Source organism: Lepisma saccharinum, chromosome 11 (genome assembly GCF_977018435.1).
Source record: "Lepisma saccharinum chromosome 11, izLepSacc3.1, whole genome shotgun sequence".
Lineage (NCBI taxonomy): Eukaryota > Metazoa > Arthropoda > Insecta > Zygentoma > Lepismatidae > Lepisma > Lepisma saccharinum.
Window position 1 is genome coordinate 36,654,603 of NC_139239.1, and position 24,297 is coordinate 36,678,899.

Genomic DNA, 24,297 nt, shown 5'->3' on the forward strand with positions numbered 1-24,297 from the left:
ACCTGGGATATGCTGCAAGAGCCTTACATGTTTGACCCTCTATTCTCTTCTGCATTCCTTGGATCTTCATCTGCTCTAATTCCCTCTTGGAATCTTCGTGCGTCATTACAATAATTTCTGGCTAATTCTATGGCTTCGTCTCTTTCTACATCCGGAAGTGCATTTCTTCTTTCCATTTCTTCATTGGGCACACTTACTCGGTTTCTCTTTCGTTCTGTTCATATATGTTCCTTCATCGCTGATTTCCTCCTCTTCCGTATCTTCGGAAATTATTTCGGCTTGTAAAGTTTCTCCAATTTCCTCGACGTCTATCATCGTTTCTTTCTCTTTCTTCCACAGAGTCTATGTTTCTTTCATATCTTCCATTGTTTCTTCCTACGTCTCTTCTTTCTGCACTTGGTTTCTGGTTTCTAACTTCTATTCTTCTTACATCAAATTCCTATCTTCTGAACTTTGGTTTTGAGCACCCTTCTTCTTCTGAATGTTGGCTCTTTCCATAGAAACTTCCTTCCTTATCGTTCCAGGAATTCTGAGTTTTTGTTAGCACATCTTCGGTTCTTAGATATTCAATCAAATCATCCACTGCTTTTATCTTAACTGCTACTATAGCTCTCTGTATTCTTAACGGCAATGTTTGGACAACTTGTTTGACCAGCTCTTCTTCACTGCATCCTTCCTTCAGATTTTTGAAATTTCTAAGGGTCTCCCACGTATATTCTTCTAGGCTGTCGACTTTGGACCAATCTACATATCTTCTCTTCAATGCTTCTAGCTGCCTTTCTTTTATATCTTCACTGCAATAGTAATTTAAGAATTTTCGGCTGAATTCTTTAAAATTTCTGAATTTGTGCTGATTCAGTTGATGCCATCCTACTGCCGACTGTTCATGACTGTTCATCCTACTGCCGACTCTCTATGAGGTTCAAAATCATTCCTTCGGGGATCCTCATAAGTCTGACATTTGTTGTTAGTTCCCTTAAAAACTTTCTGGGACATTTATCAGATATGATCCCATTGAATTTTGGAAGATGCTGCAATTCTAGTGGCCTCGGTATCCTGGTCCTATAGTTCTCGTCTCTCGGGAATTCATTTTCCAATATGTCTGTGAGCCTTTCATTATTACTTCCCTCTTCGCTACTCTTTCTTTTCCTTTTCTTGTGACGTCTACTATTCTATATCTCTTATGCTTCTCTTCTTCCTCCGTCGTCGATTCATCGCTTGAACTCTCTTCTCTCAGCTCTTTCTTAACATTCGTTTCTTCACTTTCTCGAAACCTAGGTTTTATGTTTCCTTCTTTGACGAGTAGCTTTCCTAACTTCCTTTCCACTTCTTCTACTTTCTTTTCTGTCTTCTCTATCCTTGACAGTGCTCCATTTAATTTTCTGTCTAATTCCTTTCCCTTCTTATCTGCTTCATTAATTTTATTTCAATTTTCCGCAATGTCCTTCTCCATACTGCTAGTTTTTTCATACTGCTTCTATCTCCGATTTATTTTCAACAATTTTTCTTTCCATACTGTAGGTTCTGTGTATATTTTCTTCTCTAAGTTTTGAAACTTCTACCTTGATTCTCCTATTTATATCCATGCTTTTGTTCTCAATTAGCAGTGTTGTTTCTTCTATTTTTTTCCAATGATCTTCTATTTTCTTCACATGACTCAGTTATTTTTTCGTACATTTCCTTGCTTTCATTTCTTACTGCTTCTAATTTTCTACTATTTTCATCGAGCCTTTCTTTCACTTCCTTGTTGTTTTCTTCTAACTTCTTTTTGAGCTCTCTGTTATTTTCTTCTAACTTCTCTTTCAACTCTGCTTTTTTTTTTTATTTTTTTTATACCCTTTTGGCGTTGGCTTCCAGTTGTATTGACATTTTTGGAAACAATTCTAATATATTTATTTCTTCTGTCTTCTTTTGTTTTCTTTCAGCTTTTCTTTCTTCCATTTCTTACATATGTAACCTTCTTCCCTTTCGCTTCCTTACATGTGGTACAAACAATAATTTCTTTCTTGTTTCCTTCCTCTCCACAACAACTGAAAGTTTCCCTTTTCTCTCCGTTGTCCTTCATTGTAGCTTCTGCATTCTCATTTCCATCTTTATCCTTTTTCTCCATTTTCAATTATTCTTTTTCTCTTCGCTGTCTGGTTCCTAATTCTCTAGCCCCAAAAGTTGGTCGCCATTTATTTATGCTACCTCCATTTGGTACAAAAGTGCATGAATCTTAATCTTAAACCTCAGCTAGAATATCTACAGAGTAGGGTTCTTTGTAGACAACGAAACCAGACAGGATGCCTTCCAATGGAGATGTTTAAACGAATATATTATATAAACAAGGATACATGGAAATAGAATATTTACATGATGAGCTACTTTTCTCTATAATTCTCATCTACAGTCAAGTTTTATCTCAATTTGTTTTTTATTATTTATTTTCTTCAATTTGTATATTCTTCTATCTGGACTTCCTTCGTAATGGACGGTCTGGATCTGGACTTCCTTCTTAATGGATGGTCTGGACTTCCTACGTGAGCTTCCTTCTTAATGGACAGGTCTGGACTTCCTTCTGGATTTCCTACGTGAGCTTCCTTCGCAATGGACGGTCTGGATCTGGACTTCCTTATCTTCTTTGTGAACTTCCCTCTGGATTTCCATTTATTTATGTTTTTGACGATTTAATGAATTCCTTTATCCAGATTTTTCCCTTAAACTTTGGGAAATATACTAATCTCCTCCCTTGCGGCTGCGATTGGAATTTGCCAACACTAACTGGGTACAACAGAGTGTATACTTGGTGCCAAACAATTGAGATGCAGATCAAAGTAGGTGCTACAGTTGAAACACACAACCCAAAGTGCTGTGGGTTGTCGACTGGAACGCACCGCCACTGATGTAAACAACATGCAAATTTGTATCAGTGCTTTGACTTCTTTACATATGATCACTGGTTTAATTTATCGCTTATATACATTAATTTATATATTTTATATTTATTCTTTATCTTCTTATAGTAGATTCTATTGTTCTTCATCTTTCCAATTTGCTTTGTTCTTATTTATAAGGTTATTCACATATATTATGCTAATTCTTAGTCTTGCACGCCTGGTGCTGCCATCTCTATTCCTCTTTGGCAAACTATTTACGTTACGTTACTTGGTCCTATTGGGTACGTAACACACGGCAACTGCAAGTGCATAAATGCTGCTTCTCTGTTTCCCATTCACTCCTTCCTACCCAGCATCTAGCTGATTACACGGTGCAACACTGAGGTGTCTAGTTCGTTGATTTGGAGTCAAGTAGTGTATTTGGTGTTTGCACAACATTCTGGGTCGGTGTATGTGTGGTCACGTAGTGAGTGCTAACTAATGAAATGAATGTTTAAAGCAGCAGACAGGCATTTGTTGAATCTTCTGAACTTGAACACCACTTTCCGTCTACTTGGTTGAACGTCATTTCCTTGCACCACTCTGGCACTGGAGTACATCTGCACTACAACGAGTGTCAAAAAGTGAAGCGAACTAGACGGGGCTATTGCCTTGATTTTCCTACAGGTCTGTTTTCTCTTGCCATCAGTTTTCACAATTAGAACCACATAAATTTTTCCGTTCTCTCCCACACATACTACATGGTCTGCTCAATGACGTCTTCTTGATTTTATTATTTCAATTATATCATCACCCATTGTATCATCTCTTCTAGGTTTAAATATTTTCCGTAAGAATTTTGTTTCAAAATCACTCAATTTATTATCCTTTTTTAGTGTAAGCGATCATGTTTCACATCCACACAAAACTATAGGCATAATTACTGTTTTCTTTGAGTTAAATTGTTGTTTTAAGTCAACTTTATGCACATATAGGCTAATCGTGACTGGACCTACAGTTTAAAGTGGAATCTGAACCACTGTGAAATGTGCCTCCACCAGGTATCGAAGCTGGGACTCCTTGATTACACTGTGACGACGTTACCACTAAGCCATCTGGGAGGCCCTAATTACTGTTTTGTATATTTTAACCTTTAGATTCTTTGATATTAATGAAGAGGATACATTTTCATCATTACCTGAATTAAGTCTGTTTTTAATTTCCTCTGTAATATCATTTTCATTTGTTAATATTATTCCTTAGTATTTTAATGTAGGAGTTGATTTAAATGAATTGTTACCTATAATTAGGTTTTATTATTACCTAACACTTGATTTTGTCCTGTAGGCATGTGTTTAGTTTTGTCTTTGTTAACTTCCAAATCTATCTCGTCTTTCCTGCTTTTAAAAAGTAGTTTAGTAATATTCTTAACTGTATTTACATCATTCAATTTACGAGTTACATCATTTAATTTTAGTCTGTTAGTTCCTTCTAGCTCCCTATCCATTAAAGGGAATAAAACATCTCCCTGTTTTAACCCTCATGAATTTTAAATTTATCAGACATGGATTTTAATTTCTCTTACATTAAGGCTTACTCTTACTATACTAACAAGTTTGTTTTGGTATTGTAGAATCAACTTATATATAATTTCTACCATTTAACAGATTATGAAATTTTCAAGTGAATAAATAGTTGGTGGACATTGTGCCAGGAGCCTATGATTGTAAATATTCAAATTGCTTTTATTTAAAATGGGTGTTTTTTTGGTTGTACTTTGAAGTTTTTTATTTTTTTTGGCCTCTATTACACAGTCTTGCTTAAAGTGGCCTTTTATCTTGCTTACTCCCAGTTTCTATCGCTACTTCAGCTTTCTCCACAGTACTCTGTAGAAGATAATCACGTGACTGTTGAACTGAAGACTTTTATTTACTACATTTCAGAATCAGGGCTGGGCATGTGCTGGCAGGCACCCACCTGATTTCCACCCGAACAAATTCTGGAAATACATATTTGGGGCATTCCACAAAAAGTGGTCCTACTCCATTTAAATAACAAATGAATTAATGTGGAAATTATTATTGTTTTTAATTGCATTAAGAGTTAGATGTTTGTCAATGCATATAATTTGCATATTTCACCAATGAAAGTTACTAGCATCTGAAGCCAATATACTTCACAGAAAAATGAAGTAAAAATTTGCTACATTTTTAAAGCATCTCACAGGTAACACACTTTTCTTAATACTTTTCATGCATTCAGCCTGTGAAATCATAATCAAGTTTCTTTTTTCATTTGTTACCAGACCATAAAGTACATCATAATTCCATAAAATCAGTTAATTATGAATATTTTAATTCAATCTCATGTCTAGAACATTAAATTTTGCATGTAAAATGTTGCACACGTAATGCTGGAATGCCCCATTTAGGAAAATTCAAGTTATGGTTTATAGTTCACACTTCCCATGGCTAGAAATAGAAAGTTTCCTATCTACCATAGAAAAAATTACCTGCTTATCTCTTTCCACTTTAGGCAAATAACTTTATAGTCACCCTTCATATACTGAACAACATATATAAGAACCTTTTGTTCAGCTCAAGAGAATTATAGTTATGTTTAACTACCTGATGAAAAAGATAATACAATATATGACTAGAAAACTTCTTACGTCACGTGCCGGCAACATATTTGTTAAAACACTAAAATAACACACAAACACCATGATGAAACACTTAGGAGTTCTTCCAAGCTTTCGACTCCTTCACGGAGTCATCTTCAGGGCTGGTCGAGAAAAAAACGGAGTGGACACGGTTGTCGTAACGCGTCCACTCCGTTTTTTTCTCGACCAGCCCTGAAGATGACTCCGTGAAGGAGTCGAAAGCTTGGAAGAACTCCTAAGTGTTTCATCATGGTGTTTGTGTGTTATTTTAGTGTTTTAACAAATAATACAATATGTTTGCCATAAAATGCTAGCAGGTAGCCAGAAATGACTTTATTAGGTGCTTATATTCTTCAACTTACAGTTTTTATTGTTCTGCAGTTTCTTGATGCATACACTACATGATTTTTCTTTTTCTTCCTTAGAATCTGGGAAAGAAGACAACAAAGCAAATGACAAGAGTCACTCCGAACCTCCGTCTGTTTTGGGAAGCCCACAGAAGACAAGTGGTGGGGGGTTTCAGAGTTTGAAAGCAGCATTTGGATTGAAACTAAAAACTGCAGCTCGTTGCTTGGAAAAGAAACAAGAAACTATTGTAGTCAATTGTAGTTGCCAAGATGACGAGAATCGTTACACTCGATTCCCTGGTTCCTTTAGGAGCTCAAGCAATGGCCATTCAAATAAATCTGATGCGGCTCAAGTTCATTTGACCACCAATCCAAGAACTTTTGGACTTCCACACAAAGGTGTGGTGTATCCTTCCAGTGCAAAATTAAATCCAAAGAATAGTGCTAGTATCAGCCATAAAACCTCCAGTACATTATCCATACCTAAGTGTTTAAAGAGGCATAAGGAGACTAAACATTTGAGGGAAAAGTCAAAATCTGATAACAATCTTCAAAGGTTATCAGTTAATCCTTCTAAATCTGACCCGTTACTTCATAAGCTATTTAAAAACGAGTCGGAGCATCATATTTTTAATCCTGTCGTAAACAGTGTCCTTCTAGACTCAGAGCATACCAGATATGACTCACAACCCCGGAAACCATGTCTAGCAAGAAGATCACGTTCTCTGGAACGAACTGTGAATTTTAAAGTTTATCCTGTAAGTTTAGATGGTTCTCGCTCTTTGGAAAGAAATCACAAATTCCAAATTTGCCATGAAGATACAAGCAAGAAACGTGTAAGAAGATCACCAAGTGTACCCTTGACATCAGTATTAACAGTACAAGATTCATCTTTGAACCATCACGATTCATCAGACTCTCATTTGTTTCAAGAGTTCCATGCTTTTCCACACTGTGAATCCTGTCCATTGTCAGGAAGACATAGGGATTCTCATAGAATAGTTTCTCATAGTGGAGCTGTATTTGTGTGTCAAACTGTGAACACTGCTTCGCATTCCATGAGTCACCCTCAGGATCACAGCATGCCACGTTCAAGGGATGCAGGAAGTTCCAATCCTTCTGATAAGGGACGAAATGGAAGCTTTATTAACAAACCAGCCAGAGGGTGGCTGCACCCCGATCAACTCATAGCGAAAGAAGGCATTAGTTATGCTGTTAGGGTAAGTAGAATCTATAATTGCTTACAAATGGTGTGAAGCGCTTAATATCATGTTATTGTGTTGCTAGGTATGATAAGCATATTTCCTGCATAGCTAAATTAAGTTAAACTTCAGAAGCTAGAATCTAATTTAAGAATGTGTATTTAACTTTTTTCATCAAATAAGAAAATTCAGTTGTGATATAGATCATATATTATTACTCTTGTGACCATCAAAGACAATTTCCCACTGATGACATTAAGTTTACCACTTTAATACCAAAGGACTTAAAAAGTAAATAACCTGTATATATCCTTATTCAGCAAAGTTTTTGCTATAACAGGGAATTCCTTGAATTCTGGGAATTATGTGTGAATTATTGGCTCCAGGAATTCTGCGTGCATTCTGCGTGAATTTTTCTCCGTAGACGTGAAAAATTGTAACTTTATTAATCCAAATCGCATTGAATTTATACATATTTATAAATGCCCATGAGGCCAGTCTTGCACAGTTTAGCATTTATTTGTATCGAGGACGGAGCAGAAAGCTGCGTGGAAAATAAAACAGGATTCAATCCGTTACTTTTTTAGTGTCCTTTGCAGAACAATACATTAGATAGACGGAAGATTATTGCAAGATAATCTTGAAGTTGATTAGTTACATTTGAGTTTGAAATATGAACATTTTTTCGTAGATTAGTATGTTCCGTAAGAATTATGACTTGTGTTTGTAGAGGTATTTCCAGCCTGAATATGTGAAATGGCAAATGTAATGTTACTTAAACACTCTGTACGTTAATTTATATATATATATATATATAATAATATATATATATATATTCTTTCATTCATTGTTTTCTGCCTAATTGGCAGGTTTTTCACTGCAATCTCCAGCTTTCCCTATTCTCTGCCTTACGCTTCGTAATAGCATACGACCCAGTTAATTTAATATCATCCATAAGCTGAGATCTCTTTCTTCCACGCACTTTTCCTCCTTCAACCATTCCCTCCAAGGCGTCCCTTAGCAGGCAGTTCTTTCTTAGACAGTGTCCTAACCAGTTTCTTTTCCTCTTCTTGATGGTCTCCAGTATAGATCTTTTTTCACCAATTCTTTTCAGTACGGCTTCGTTTCTTACCTTGTCCGTCCATTTTACATGCTCAATTTTTTGCCATGCCCACATTTCAAAAGCTTCGAGTCATTTATCTTCATTTCTTCTCAACGTCCAGGTTTCTGCACCATGTAGTGCTACACTCCACACAAAACATTTCTCTAATCTCTTCCTTAGACCTATGGCCATGGGTCCACAAAAAACATTTTTTCTTCTATTGAAAGCTTCTTTTGCTATTGCGATTCTCATTTTCACTTCTTGTTTGCAGCTCATGTCACTGCTTATAGTGCATCCGAGGTACTTGAAGCTATCCACTTGCTGGATTCTTTCACTGTTTGCTCTCTAAAAATTAATATTCCTTGGTTTCCATCCTATAACCATTGCCTTTGTCTTCTTTACATTAATCTTCATCCCATACTGCTCACAGCTGCTGTTTAACTCGTCTAACGTACTCTTTATGGTTATTTCATCCTCGGCGAATAATGCCATGTCATCAGCAAATCTTATGCAGTTTATTCTTCTTCCTCCCAATTTAACACCTCCTGTGCCCTGGAAACATTTTTTCACTATATCTTCTAAATAGATATTAAACAAAGTAGGCGATAGGCAGCATCCTTGTCGTACTCCTCTTCCAATTTCACAGCCTCCTGTCATCTGTCATATATAATATACACACACACACACACAGGAATAGGATGAGAAAAAGTGCCAGAAAGGTGGATAAACCCTTTCTTTTTGTGTGGTAAGTGTTTACTGTCTCCTACTTTATTTGTGTGTGTGTATGTACATATATATATATATATATATATATATATATATATATATATATATATACAGAGCATTCCCTGACATTCGCTAGAGACTCGGCGGAATTTTCTCTCTCTCTCTCTCTCTCTCCCCCCCCCCCCCTGTGCTTAACACCACGCCATGAAGGCGTATAACGGGCGGTAACGCCCCACACTTGCGTGATCCGGTCGTGAGTGGGGGTGATGTGATCAGCACCATGCCTCTGACCGCCTTTACCCCCCAGGGTTTCCCCCAGGTACCCATGTTATTCGATGCTGGGTGGGTGCTGGAGCCGCTTTCACACAGATCCTATAATGTTCTTAATATATATTAATATATTTGTGTGTGGGGGGGCTGAGAGGTGGGAATACCTAAGGCTGGAATAGAGAAAACATCTGCTTGTTGCCTTGAATTTTTGGAAAGTTTGCCTTGAAAACCGGGAATTATAATTGAATTTTATCGTGGTGGCCACCCTGTATAAGTTAAAAACCTTCATATTAAAAACTTTAGTATATAATATTAATCTTTCATTAAAAAGATACATACTTGTGACCAGAAAAAACTCTCTTAACTAGAAGATCAAATTATAATTTACAATACTGTGATTTTTATGGTGATATATTATTGATATTTTTCTAGAAGCAACACCAATTAATCTCATCGTAGGCATAACTCGGAATTTTTCTTGGGGGGAAGGGGGGTCCAAGTTGATCGATGAAAAGCATGCATTGTGTGTATATGTCTGGATATAACATACATACATACATATACAGGGTGTTTCGTAAGTTCGTTTACAACGCTTGGGAGGTGATTGTACAAGTGAAAATAAGGTGGAAAGTTCATGTAACGAAATTCCGGAAACTGCTTTGTTGCCGAGTTATTGACGTTTGAAAACATGGGAAAATGATTTTCCGAAGTGAATAATGGCAAAACGAGTGGAGAGAAGTCGTCGGTGTTGGGTGGTCCACTAAAAAATTGGGTACACTCTTGTCAAAAAATCACGCGGCAGTGTTGTGCAATGTCGGCACAAGGGATTCCCCCAAAGGACACGAACGAAGATGTTGACGGGAGTGGGGTGGGTGTGTGTTCTGCGTGAGCTGGTATCGACGAAAATTGGCATGTGTTGAATGGCACCAAAAAACAAGAACATTTCCTGAGCGAAGGGCACCATAACATAAAAACGAAAAAAATGAACTGTCATAGGTTGCATACCCTGATGGGCACTCAGTATGCTTAATGGAAATGTGAAGGGAATCTCATCACAGACGGTTTTCAAAGTGTCCACCATGTACTTCCAAGCAGAGGCGACAACAGCGAATCAAGGATTGTCTAGTGTGACCCAACAACCCCGGCGTTTCTGCTATCGATACTGCAGCTACATTGATACGGTCATTGAGGTCCTCGGCTGACACGACAGGTGTTTCGTAAACGAGGCGTTTCATCTCTCCCCTAGAGGACGAAATCCAGGGGCGTAATATCAGGCGATTGAGGTGGCCATGGCACAGGCCCTCCCCTGCCAATGCACTGGTTGTGGAATACGGTATTGAGGAAATGCCGCACATTCCGATCGAAATGTGGGGGTGCACCGTCATGTTGAAACCACATTCTTTGTCTCAGTGCCAAGGGCACGTCCTCTAGTAGTTCAGGCAAAACCTCACTGAGAAATGCTTGATAAGTGGGTCCACATAGGCGAACAGGGAGAATGTACGGTCCAATCAAGTGGTCGTGCAGTATCACGCACCACACATTCACTGCAAATCTGTGCTGATGATGTGCCACTAGCAGTGCATGTGGATTTTCATGTTCCCACACATGACTGTTTTTACTATTGAACACACCAGTTTTCGTGAAGATAGCCTCATCAGTCCATAGTACCGTATTCTGAAAATTGGGGATAGTTTCAATTTGATTAAGAAACCATTAGCAAAAGTCCTCACGTGGGCCAAAGTCCCGAGGTAAAAGTTCTTGCACTTTCTTCAATTTGTATGGGTGCATCCCCACTTCTGCCAGGACTCGCCGCACATTCACATGGGAGGTGTTTCTTTCGTGGGCTAGTGTGTGCGTACTGGTGCCTGGATGATCCATCACCACAGTTAGCACATCTTCCACAAACCTTCGTGGTCGTCCTACTTCTCGACGAGGTGGCAACACTGATCCTGTTTCCCGAAGTCGAGTGTCTACAGTTTGAAATAAGGTGTGCAATAGTAACACCCTATTTGGAAAACGTGCCCCATACAGACGCCTTGCAACACGGCTATTACTACCTCCAGCCTCCCCATAAATCAGATGCATGTCCGCCAGCTCTTGGTTTGATTGATTGATTGATTTAGTTTTATTTTACTTCGCGTTTTGTGCCTCTTGGCTAATTTGCGAAGATGGGGATGAGTGATGAAATGGATGAATGGACATTCACAAACAACCAAGCCCGACCAGGATTCGAACCCGGGACACTTGGCATCGCAGCCAGTTCTTGGGACGTTTATGCAGCCATCCCTTACACCGGGCTACAAGTGTTTATGGACGTTAACACTAGTACACTTCACAGAACACGATGGGCTGTGGCTAAGAATTAACATGTAACACTGCTAGGTCAAATGTTTGCCCAACACTACTGTCCAAGAACCTCACGTCTTTCCATTCAACCGTGAATGTTTAACAACCTGCTGCTGGCACAGCACCTGAAGCACGAATGGCACAGACACGTGCACTCCTTCATGAGGAAACCTACACTGTTGGCGCCCCTGTTGGAAATGTGGTACTTAATGTCAGATCACACAGACACCAATCTGCCCTTCAGGGTATGCAACCTATGACAGTTCATTTTGTTTTTACGTCATGGTGCCCTTCGCACAGGAAATTTTCTTTGTTTTTTGGTGCCATTCAACACATGCCAATTTTCGTCGATACCAGCTCACGCAGAATGCACACCCACCCCACTCCCGTCAACATCTTCGTTCGCGTCCTTTGGGGAATCCCTTGCGCCGACATTGCACACATTACACAACATTGCTGCATGATTTTTTTGACAAGAGCATACCCAATTTCTTAGTGGACCGCCCAACACCCGACGGCTTCTCTCGACTCGTTTTGCCATTATTCACTTTGGAAAATCATTTTCCCACGTTTTCAAACGTCAATAACTCGGCAACAAAGCAGTTTCCGGAATTTCGTTACATGAACTTTCCACCTTATTTTCACTCGTACAATCACCTCCCAAGCATTGTAAACGAACTTACGAAACACCCTGTATACAGGGTGATTGGTAATTTGACCTATTCCTGGAAAGGAGTAATACTAGAGCATATTTGCAACAGATTTGACCCTATGCACCGGGGGTCGGAAATCAATGGGTTTCGAGTTATTGCAGTTTGTAGATTTTCGTGAAATATTCCGACTTGCGACCAAAAAACTACTACACCCTGGGCACTTAATTGACACGTTGCTAACAGCTGACGAATGAGTGACTACTGGGAAATAAAATCATGCCCAAAATTCCCATACCCACAGAAAGAAACAGTCATTGGAGCACGCGTCATGAAGAAATTTGGAAATTATCATTTAAATTGAAGAGGATTACTCAAAAAAATGGAAATACACTTAGCGTAAAAATTACGGAAAATTTTCTCGTTTCACAAGCTCTACAAAAGATACAAATGTTGTCAACTGGCACACGGGTTGGGGAAAAAATCTGAATAAAAATGCTAAGTTGCTGACCAAGGCAGTTTATTAAGATAAAAAACACTTAACAGGTAATGTTTCAACCCTGTATCAGGGTCTTCCTCAGACGAAGAACTAAACTAAAATAATGAAATATACTACACACAAAAATATTACATACACATAGCAGGGTCACTAGCCACACAACAACAAATCAAGTTGACAGTCGTTATCTAGGAAGATTTCTCCAAAGGAATTAAACATATCACCTCCCTGACAGTTGTTGACTAATGGGTGCACTACACTGACAGGTGATTGACAGGTGAGGTTAGCAAGAGTCTAGAACCACCTGCTTACCACTCACCCACCATGACGCTGCTGTTGGATGAGCCCCTCGCCACAAAAAGGGGTATGATCTGCCAACATGATGGCTGCCCAGCCCACTCTTTCCGGAGTGTGTGACAGTGGCTGGACGACAATTATCCCATGCGATGGATTGGTCGAGGCAGCCCGACCCTATGGCCGGCGAGGAGTCCAGATTTGACGCCATGCGACGTTTACATTTGGGATCACATGAAAGAGTTAGTCTACAGTACACCAGTGTATTCCCAAGAAGAGTTGAGAGAGAGAATTGTAAGTACACCGCAGACTGCATGCTTGCATACATAACCGGGGAGTCAATTTGAACAAGATTTGTAGTTTTTGTAACAGTTAATTCTAACAACCTGGAATCATGAGAATGGTAAATAACATTATTACTTCACTAATTTTCGTTCGTTTATTTCTCACAACCGACAACTTCTTTTCACTTTACAAAGAGGTTTACAACGTGCCTTCTTTGCTTTTCATTCAGAATTTCCCCCCAATCCATGTGCCAGTTGACAACATTTGTATCTTTTTGGAGAGCTTATGAAACGAAGTTTTTTTTCGTAATTTTTACGCTAGCTGTGTTTCCATTTTTTTGGGTAATCTTCTTCGATTTAAACGATAATTTCCAAATTTCTTCATGACGTGTGCTCCAATGACTGCTTCTTTCTGTGGGTATGGGAATTTTGGGCATGATTTTTTTTCCCCAGTAGTCACTCATTCGTCAGCTATTAGCAACATGTCAATTAAGTGCCCAGGGTGTAGTAGATTTTTCACAATTAGTAGTTTTTTGGTCACAAGTCTGAATATGTAACGAAAATCTACAAACTGCAATAACTCGAAACCCATTGATTTCCGACCCCCGGTGCATAGGGTCAAATGTGTTGCAAATGTGCTCTAGTATTACCCCTTTCCAGGAATAGGTCAAATTACCAATCACCCTGTATACATGTTGGTTGTAAATTTAAAAGTGGCAACACTGTCAGGAAGAGGTGATAACGCTGTGCATGTGAACATTCTCAGTTGGGGCTCATGTCTATGCGTGGAGTACCAAAAGTGGTCAGTGCAGCGAGTACTGTTGTGTATGTGCGAGATTGGATTTTGTTCACTGCCCTAAAACATGTTTGCCAAGAAAAGACTGTGATTGTTGATCGAAACCCAGGAGGCCCGTGCCAAAAATGTATGAGAATGTCATCAAGACATGCATGAAGCCTGTAGCAACCATACCCGTTCATATCTGGTGGTTGCAGAATGGTTAAGTGCATTTCTTGATGAGGTTGGGATGTATCAGTGAGAACAACCTCAACATGAGGAAAACTGCATCATACTGAGCTATCAATGTTGTCACTGGTTCGCCATATTGCAACTGAGCTCGAATTTACCACGTCTTCGATCATTGACTGATAAACAAAAACGTCATCGAGTACATCTACCAATAGAAAAGCAAAACATCGTTGATGTCTTTGAAAATGTCTGACCAATAAGATGCAAGAAAAAGAGTGTGGAAGCAAAAGTGCTATTTTCTTAACTTACACTTCTCCTTAATATTTGCATGCAAATAACAACTCTGGTTCCTTAAGCCCTCCATAAAATATTATATGAATTTTGTCTCTGGTACTTCTCATTCCTCTACAGTAACATCCGTTGTTTCTCAGCTGTAGCAAAGAAAACTTATTGATACAACATCGTCCTTTGATTTCCAAATATGCATTTGGCATTATTTATTCTCTGTTAATTTACTAATTTGCAGTGCGTTACTGTTTCCGCATATCGAGTACAAATATTGCAGAATACAATGTTGACAATAGATCAATAAGAATAATTATTTTGAAGTAGTAATAATAAATATAGATTTGATGTGAGTCTTAAAATGATATACTGCGAGCAAAGCGAGCAAGAAAATTTTTAGAATTATTTCTTTGCAAACTGAAAATACATATTATTAATTAAACAGAGCGCCAACCAATACTTTTATTCTTATTCCACAGTGCCTCGGGATGTTCATCCTTTACAATTTTAATTTGCTCCTTTGGTGTCCCAACTCGAGCTCTCTGTGTATATAATAATTCTAAATGTTCTATGTTGCAAGTGTATTTCTTGTATTCACAAAAATATAGCTGCTTTCATACCGATCATTTGAGATATGTATTTTAGGATTTGAAATCAAGTAAAATGAACACTCTTCGTTGCACATCTTTGCACCTTTTCGTGATAGCACATTTATCCCCTTTTACCCTTTGATGCTTCAGCACCCTTCCTTTTGTTTCATGTTTTGATTGAACAGAGAAATACATTTATATAACTGAAAAGTGATAACTATGAGGTTTAAGGAAGTATTACTTATAATGAGCTCTTGTTTATACTTTTAGTATACAATGACCTGAAGCTTGAAATATTTTTGGAAAGGAGCTGCACCTTAAAATCAGTTCCCTACTTAATATTACAAAAAAGGCAAAAAAGTACGTTCTATGTTAAATTAAAGTAAATGAAAGAAACCCAAAGTGAAAATGGTTTGCCAAATTTCCTAGCTATTGTCTGAATGTTGTACCAGGTTATTGAAATTTTCGAGGAAGGTTCTATTTTCAGAGGGGATTTCCCCCTCTCCCTGGCCACCTCCTGAATTCAACACTACCCCGAATTCCCTAGAGCCTCGTGCCCGTTCAGTACTTGAAGTATAATTCTCTCCACAGCACAAAGTGTATTTTCCTTGTCTGGTCAAGAAAGTCAGGAATAAGTAAAGAAATTAACTAGTAGGTCAAGAAGTCTTTACACATTTTGATAACCTATTCTTGTTTTTCTTAAACTTTATTTATTTAACCCCGACTTAGGTAAAGTTAGAAATTATCAATTAAGAAAATAAGAATTTATTTAATGAAAAACCCCTACCTAAAGGCCAGTTAAGATGAAAAATGAAGCTGTATTTAACAAGAGAATTAGACTTGCTTTATCAATTAATTCATCTTGAACTGCATTTTGCATTTGGAGGCTCTGACGTCTGGACTCACAACCAGTATAATCTTATGTTGGGCTTGGCCTCCCCGATGGCGCAGTGGTAGCGTCGTCGCCTTGTAATCAAGGGATCTCGGGTTCGATACCCGGTGGAGGCACAAGTGGTTCGGATCCCACTTTAAACTGTAGGTCCAGTCCTAATTAGCCTTACTGTGCATAAAATGGACTTAAAACACCAAATCAATCAATTATGTTGGGTTTGTGTTGGTAGGCACTATATATTTGCGATTGTTCCTTCATCTATCTTGTCTTACAACAATTCATCCCCATCTTCGTGATTATCCAAAGGGGAAGAAAAGTAAAGTAAAAATAAACTAAATCAAGATGTCATTGTGATAGCAAAAATTCTGAACCACAAGTAAAATTTATTGATTTCTTCTCGCTGGTTTTGCTACATTATTTTGGGAATTTTTGGGGCATGCAAACAATTACCTTGGAAGTGTCAAAGCAATTTCAAATATTTTTTCATAGAATTAAACACTTAAAAGAAAATGATGTCGTAGACTACGTCATTTTTCTCATTGGATGCAAGGTTAGGTTCAAGAATTTCTAATTAGGAATGGTTCTAAATAACACCATCGAAGCCTGACTGTCGACCAATCAGAGCACATGCTATTGAAATCTCTTTTCACAAAGCGAACTCTAGGTCACAAATGCAGATGCAATGGCGGCAGCGTGAGATGTAAACATTGTATTACTTCACATTATTAAAAGATGATAACTATTCAACTGACAGGAATAACGTTTCATATTAAATGGTTTTAGGTACAGAAGAATGGTGCTGCTTAAATATATACTTTATTAGGTTTACTGTACACATATGGAAGTATATTTTAGTTTTTTCAATTGTAAACACTGTGCACTCACCATAGATGGTGTAACTTGATGTACCTTTCTTGCTGTATGATGTATTATACATTAGAATCATAAAAGCTAACCGAAATCTCTGTGCCAAAATGTGCCATGAAATGCTTTCGTGTAAAGTACCAGGTGGTTATAATTAGTGACGGTGTTCAGAGTGGTATAGCATGGGCTGTAATGAGAGTAGCAGTCTGAAACTTCGTAGATATGCTAATGAAGCAATGCGCTCGCGATTTATGAAAAAAAAGTTCCAATTCTCGCCACCAGGGTAAAAAATGGTGCTGTAAGCAGTGAAAACGTGGAATTTTCCGTAACTCTGACATCAAAGTCGGTGACATTGCCTAACCATTGTATGAGCTCCCTGGTTGTTGTTGGTGACGCTTGTTGCTTTTTTTTCCGTTAGTGATATGAATGTTCGCCGAACATAAAAAGTTTGAATTTTTCCGTGTAAAAAGCATTGGAAGTGGATAACATGGAAATATGACTAGTGAAGTTGTTTTACCAGAATGGGAACAATAGCAATTTCTGCACTGCGGAAATATCGCTAACAGAAAGGGCTGAGAAGAGGGCCCATGTCAATTAATGGGCTGAAGAAGATGATGAAGAAATTCGAGGAAACAGGTGAATTGGGTGTTGCACCAGGGAGAGGAAGGCAGCCCATCCCCGTGGAAGTTGTGGACGAAGTTTCTGTAGCTGTAGCTGACCGTGCAGCACATGCCTCAACTTCTGCAACCAGTGCTAGAGCTGTGGCACGTGAATTGTCACTCCCCTGGTCAACAGTTCGCAAGGTTTTGCGGTGCATTTTACACTGGTATCCCTACAAGATTCAAACTGCGCACCAATTGAAACCCCAAGATATTCCACAACGCCGTGAGTTTGCCCATCGGTTTTTGGCACGCGTGGAAGTGGATGACATGTGGCCGGGGAATATTCTGTGGACTGACGAGGCGCATTTTACTCTGAACGGTGCAGTGAATACTCAGAACTATCACATATGGGGTTCCACTCGTCCACATGTTGTGCAGGAACAACTATTGGACTCAGTTTACGTGACTGCTTGGCTTGGTGTGGGTTCACTAGCTCCTTCATTCTTGGTCCGTTTTTCTTTGAGGAGATGACACCTCGAGGGCCTGTTAGGTGTACAGTGACATCTGCACGTTATAGGGACCTCCTTGTGCAACATGTGATTCCAGCTTTGCAAAAACGGAACTGAACACACCACCACTTTCATGCAAGATGGAGCAACACCACATGTCGCTCGCCATGTGAAAGATATGCTGCGAAAAACTTTCACTAATAACCGCATCATCTCTAGGCAGTTTCCAGATGCATGGCCTTCCAGATCCCCTGACCTTAATCCATGTGACTTCTGTCTGTGGGGATATTTAAAGGATCGTGTCTATCAGGGACATGTCCGGTTTCTGCCTGATCTGAAGGCAAGTATACAATGACATGTCGCTCAGATTTCACCAGAAATGCTGCGAGCAACTGTCGACCATGCCGTGTTACGAATGCAGCATGTTGCTGAATTGGGAGACCATATTGAACAGTTCTTGAAACCATAGTTCTTAATAAACATGCCAGAACCATTGTTCTCATGTGTTTGATCTTTCCTGCCTTTTTCCTGTAACTATACCACGTTTTGACTGCTTACAGTGCCGTTTTTTACCCTGGTGGCGAGAATTGGAACTTTTTTTTTTTTGGCATAATTCGCAAGTGCATTGCTTCATTAGCATATCTGCAAAGTTTCAGACTGCTACTCTCATTACAGCCCATGCTGTACCACTCTGAACACCGTCACTTTAATTATAATCACCTGGTACTATCTGTTATAAGGTTTTTGGAAGCATTTACATAGGATTTTTGCTAGCAAAAATGTTAAAGGAAATGCTTCTGTCTTTGTTACGGCTATTCGCTGGTCTATTTATTTATTTTCATACCTACACACTGCCACAATTTGGTCAGATGTGAACTTGTCCAATTTTTCTTTGATCGTGTACATGTGCAATTTCAGACTATTCAAGATTTGCAATAGGAACGCTGTTCGAAGACTTTCAATTGCATTCAATTCAATGACTTGTTCCTGATTCATTTGATCGTATATAAGGTGCTTTACTCTCCAAAACTTCCTGATGTCACTATTGATTTAAACTTGCTGTTTCCTACACTTTATTTTCTATTATCTCTTATTCTTTCACGCACAAAATATGGTAATCTCCCCAATTCTTTATATCTTTCAACATTTATCATAAGACTCCTTTCTTCTCCATCTCAGGTCTTCTCTTAATCATTTCAGTCTTTATTTTGCACACTCTTATTTATTGGTGAAAATCCCATGCCCGTGATCCCATGTAATTTGCATCCAAATGTGCAATTCTTTCTTCTGCTTTAGTACAGTCTTACACTATAATACAAGAAATCGTATTTTGACAGTTGTTTTTATTCCTGTGGTAACATTCTTATTCACATTCCATTTTCCATTCCAAAGCTAATACCGGAAAAGTTTTAGGGAACAGAAAGTTCTGGGAAAGTGGACTGAAACATTGCCAAAGAAATAAAGAAAGAATCACTGAATTATTGTGTATAATGCAAACAGTGGCTATGTGAACTTCTAAGAACATTCATGTACTCAGGCAGGAGCCTATATTCCAGGCTAGCTAGGCTATCTGTGAAGCCTGAAGCCTAGAAAGTAAAATACTGAAGAATAAGCGATTAGAAATTGTGAATAAATCTGATTTCAATAAGAAGATAATAGCGATTCTGAAATTGGTAACCTGAATTCTTAGGGGTTGGCAACCTGAATTCTTAGGGGTTGGCAACCTGAATTTTTATAAGTTTGCAACCTGACTACCGTTGGGATGGCAACATGGCTTCCTTGAAGACGTCAAGAATGAATCTAGTTTTTCCCTTCCTCCATAGCCTAGGATCAGGTGTCATAGTGAGCTAGTCCAGGTCTTAGGCTCAACATCCGCCACTGTACTCAGTTTTTTTTTTTTTACTCTTTTTACCCACTATTACCACCTTACCATATCAAATCAACTCAAATCTAAATCTATACCTCATCAGCTACTTCATTCATCTTTTCTAATCTTGAGAATGCTCTCACATTTCATGTTTCTGTTTTAAAGTAATTTATCCATGTTGTTGACTGGCCCTGTTTTGTTGTATCTGTCCATGCAAAGTTAATGATCTGTTCCTTTACCTGTCTTTTTTTCTTTCTGAACCATTAAGGACAGGTGTTCTGCCAGAATTTTCTCCCCTAGCTGATTAGTATTCTGATTAAAAATCTGGAATTTGCTTTTCACCATTGCATGATTTTGTCATTTGCCCATACATTCACCCATTTTAGCGCATTAACAAAATGTGGAGTTTGAGAGCCACATAAAGCCTCTTTGTTCTCCATCATATTACCCTGTTTCTTTAAATTGTGAAATTGAAAGGTAATTTAGAGGTGTTGTTCTATATTTAGAAACTGAACAAATAATTATTTTCTGGCTGGGGCATGGAACCATGTGACAATAATATTCCTCTAATTTCCCAAAAACTTCTGTTTTTTCTTTCTTCATTTATATGCACAATGAAGGTATGACATACTCGAAAACCAGTTTTAAAAAATCAGGTTGGATATAAAGTGTGAGCTTTTCAATGTGTACTCGAAATTCATTGATACTGACTGTAGTGTCAGTGCATGACATGGACAAATGAATACATAAGTCAAGTGCTTCTGTGTTTTGGTGCAAAACAATGCTATGCAAATAAATTATCATGGCCAATGTTGGAGGTCATGGTTTCTATGGGAGGTTGGTGTACGAATAGGTAGTGTATGGGAATGCAGCCCTAAGTCGTGCCTACAGAGTTGGAAAGGATAGTGCTGCGAAGGGTGTCAGTCCTGGATGCCCACGAAAGTGCAGCTTCTTGACTGTCTTCCTCAAAGTGCACATTGTGCACTTCTCACCTGTCTGTGCCACAAAATTCAGCAGTGAAGGAAAGGGAAGTGGGTGAAGAATGTGTCTTTTGGATTACAATGCAAGGCCACACACATCAGCACAGACAATGGTGACACTTCATCAACTGGAGTTCACAGTTCTGCGACATCCTCCATATTCATCAGATTTATCCCCCTCTAAATACGCCCTCCTTGACAATATGAAGGAACTGTTGGCAGGCCAGGTGCTGGTACCATGCTGGAGGCTATCCACGAGGGTGTAGCACCCACCACCTCTAAAGATTGGTTCTGGACCTCCCAGATAGCATAGTAGTAACGTCATCACCTTGTAATCAAGGGGTCCCATACTTGATGGAGGCACATGACACAGTGGTTCAGATCCCACTTTAAAATGTAGGTCCAGTCCCGATTAGCCTTTATGTGCATAAAGTGGACTTAAAGACAACAAAATCAATGAAACAAAGATTGGTTCCACCAAACCCTCCTGGACTTCCACCACGATAGTACTGATGCTTTCAGCTACAGGGAGAGTATGTCAACCCCACCTTAAAGTTTCAAGTACAATTATCTCTCTTAAATAAAATTATGCCCAAATCCAATTTTAAATATATTTTACAGTACATATCCAAAAACAACACAATGTAATCCATCTCCCCCCAAAAATATATCAGAAGAACTATTTATCATAAAGAGTTGAAGTTTTATTTTCATTTTTGGGGGGACAAGGAGGAGGAGGTCTAGGTTTCTCAAAAAGTGAAAGTTTGACATCTCGCTTACCAGCAACTGCAATTAGAAGTAAGGGGTCTTCTATGCTAAAGAATGTTGTCTGCAACAAGCCCCTGTGGTCTTCAAAATAAACTAGAGCGAAAAAATGTTCTATAATTCATTGGTGTTTTTTAAGGCACCCAAAATTTATAGACTTAGCATCTGCCAGTCTATACTCCTCTAGCATAGTTGTGTATTAGAGTGCTGCAATGAGCGTTTTTTGCTCGACTGGCAAATAGTTTGCACGGACGACGCTAGATAGTGTTAGGAACTGACAGCTCTTTGATCACCATGACGTCACGAGCAAATTTCGCTCGAACAGGCAAAACGATCAGTATACGCTCGAAACCCAGTAGTTCACGTGTAACCGTAATTTTTCTGTAGTATTGGCCCTTCAAACATGGATCTTGAAGTGAAAGATGCAGTGAAAATGAAACTGAAGTGAACATAGTCATCATTTTCATGTTTAAATGTAATTTAGTCCGTCTTTACAACACATAGCAATATGAAAATGAATAGATGATTATGGGCTGAAACTACCAGGATGGATTTTTACGCATATATTTGTACGATTATTGTCCCATTAAAAGTATATTTGATATTCTATATATTCGAGCGAATTACGCTCTAGCGTGGGAGATTCGATCGAGTATTTTTGAGCAAAAGTGGTCCAATGCAGTACTCTATTGTGTATATTATTTTTTTATCAATCTTGAAAGCACGAATCCATATTTGTGTGCATAACTACAACAGTGTTTGATTAATGTGCATTTGCTTAGAGTATTTTTCTGCTAAATGGAATTATAACAGTATAGAGAGAATTAACATTCCATTTTTTAAGTGTGTGTATTTTGCTTGTGTGTGTGTGCTTCAAACTGACTTTTTTTGACGGTTTTTCTTTTTTTCTAGTATATTGGTTGTCTAGAGGTTAATACATCAATGAAGAGCCTTGACTTTGACACTCGATCACAAATTGCCAAGTAAGTGTGAAAGTAGAAGCTCCTAACTTATATTCCCTTCATAAGTCATGGAATACTTCAGAAACACGTAAGCCCCAAGTCCTCTTTGAAAATTGGGCAAAAATTAATCATAGAAAATATGTAATCATTGCAAATATTTTACGGTGAATGAAGTTACTCTTTTCATTAGATATTAGTAGGGGCATGCATATTTCGTTTTTGACGAAAAAACGAAATTTGAAAAAACACATTGTAGTGTTAATTTTTCATGTTTTTGAAAGGTGTGAGGTGCATTTTGTGACCATATTTTGTCACGAAATAATGCGAAATGAACTGCAAAAAGCGAAATTAACTCTTAAACACGAAATTCAGGGTTTATTCACCGCCGTGACACCTTCCGAGGTCTGAATTATCCTGAGAGTTATGCAATTCCCGGAAAATTGATTAATTCTGCTGTTAATATTGGAGAAGCAAAAATGGACTCCTTTACACAGAAATAAACTTAATACTCTGATGATTACATAAATGTGCTATTAGAAGTGAAATGTTAATTCTGTGGAATAAGTGTAGTTTTTAAATCAAATTTAGGATTATTTTCACAATTTTAAAACCAATATGTCTTTTTATATACCACTTTTCATCCATTTTTTCACCGCTATAACACCGATATTTTATTTTATTTACCGCTTTTGAACCCGAAATTGACTCAGTTTTTGTACCGAAATTTTGCCTTTTTATTTACCAAAAATGTGTGCCTCTAGATATTAGTGAATGCTTCTTTCAGTATTATTCATTAAAAGTAGACCAGTTTTTATCTTATTTATTTCCACTGTCAAGATTTTTGGTTCTAAGTAATGTGATTATATAGTTGAATTTGGAAATTTTTAGCATCATATGCTGGCACAGTCATGTTCAGTTCTCCTTATATAAAAAGTGCACGGACAGTTCAAAATTACTCCCAAGCTTTTGTTTTGACACTGCTGAAGTGTAGCTATCAGGGTCATATGTACAGGTGAGTGAGGAGAGGATGGAGTTCCACCAGATGTCTAACTTTGAATTAATCCACTGGACTATCCAAAACACTGTATATATGAAGATCAAAGAGTTGCGATCATGTACTTTCTATATGAATTGAACATTGATATTGTCAAGTTCATCCAGTCTGGATGTAGCTGTTACATCAAATTACACTGTTCTAGAAATTTTCACTTTTTTTTCTGTTACAGAAAGGAAAGTAACTGTTTCTTACTGAAATTGATCTCCTGAACACAAATATGGACTTCATTTTCTAAGATTTGCTCTTAATTTGAAGTTACAGCATAATTCATGTTACCCATAAGCAATGCATTGGCTCTTATTTTCAAGATAAGCATAATTCATGTTACATAACAATTAATCATAAGCAATGTGGGCATAACGTGATTATATATTAAGAGTGCCTGCAAAAGGAGGCCGGGGGGCACTTGCACCCCCCTCCCCAGAGATATCTGGGAAGAATTAATACAATTCAAATTTGAAATTTATAGCATGAAAACATAGATGAGAGGTGCCGTAAAAGACCGATTAAGGGTCTATGCAAATTAACTTAGTGCTGGTGATGCTTTATGATAATTCTCTTAACTAGGGGAAAGCATAACTCTATGTTTCCTCCACTTCAAACACTGCCGCCATCCTCCCCACAAAAAAACTGTGGGCAGCCTATAAATAAATGGTTACTGAATCCTTGACAAGAATGTTTTTCTGTTGTGCAGAGAAAGTACCCTTTCTTTACTGA

At 38.2% G+C, this 24,297-nt stretch overlaps 1 protein-coding gene across 1 annotated transcript in view; it reads left to right on the plus strand.

The window, feature by feature from the left end:
- The window catches only part of Shc (SHC-adaptor protein), a 64,867-nt gene that overhangs the window by 11,912 nt on the left and 28,658 nt on the right, over positions 1 to 24,297 (plus strand). The window contains exons 2-3 of the mRNA XM_083130931.1: positions 5,946 to 7,087; positions 22,474 to 22,544. Coding sequence (XP_082987057.1) covers positions 5,946 to 7,087; positions 22,474 to 22,544 — 1,213 coding nt within the window. The remainder of the gene's footprint in view (positions 1 to 5,945; positions 7,088 to 22,473; positions 22,545 to 24,297) is intronic.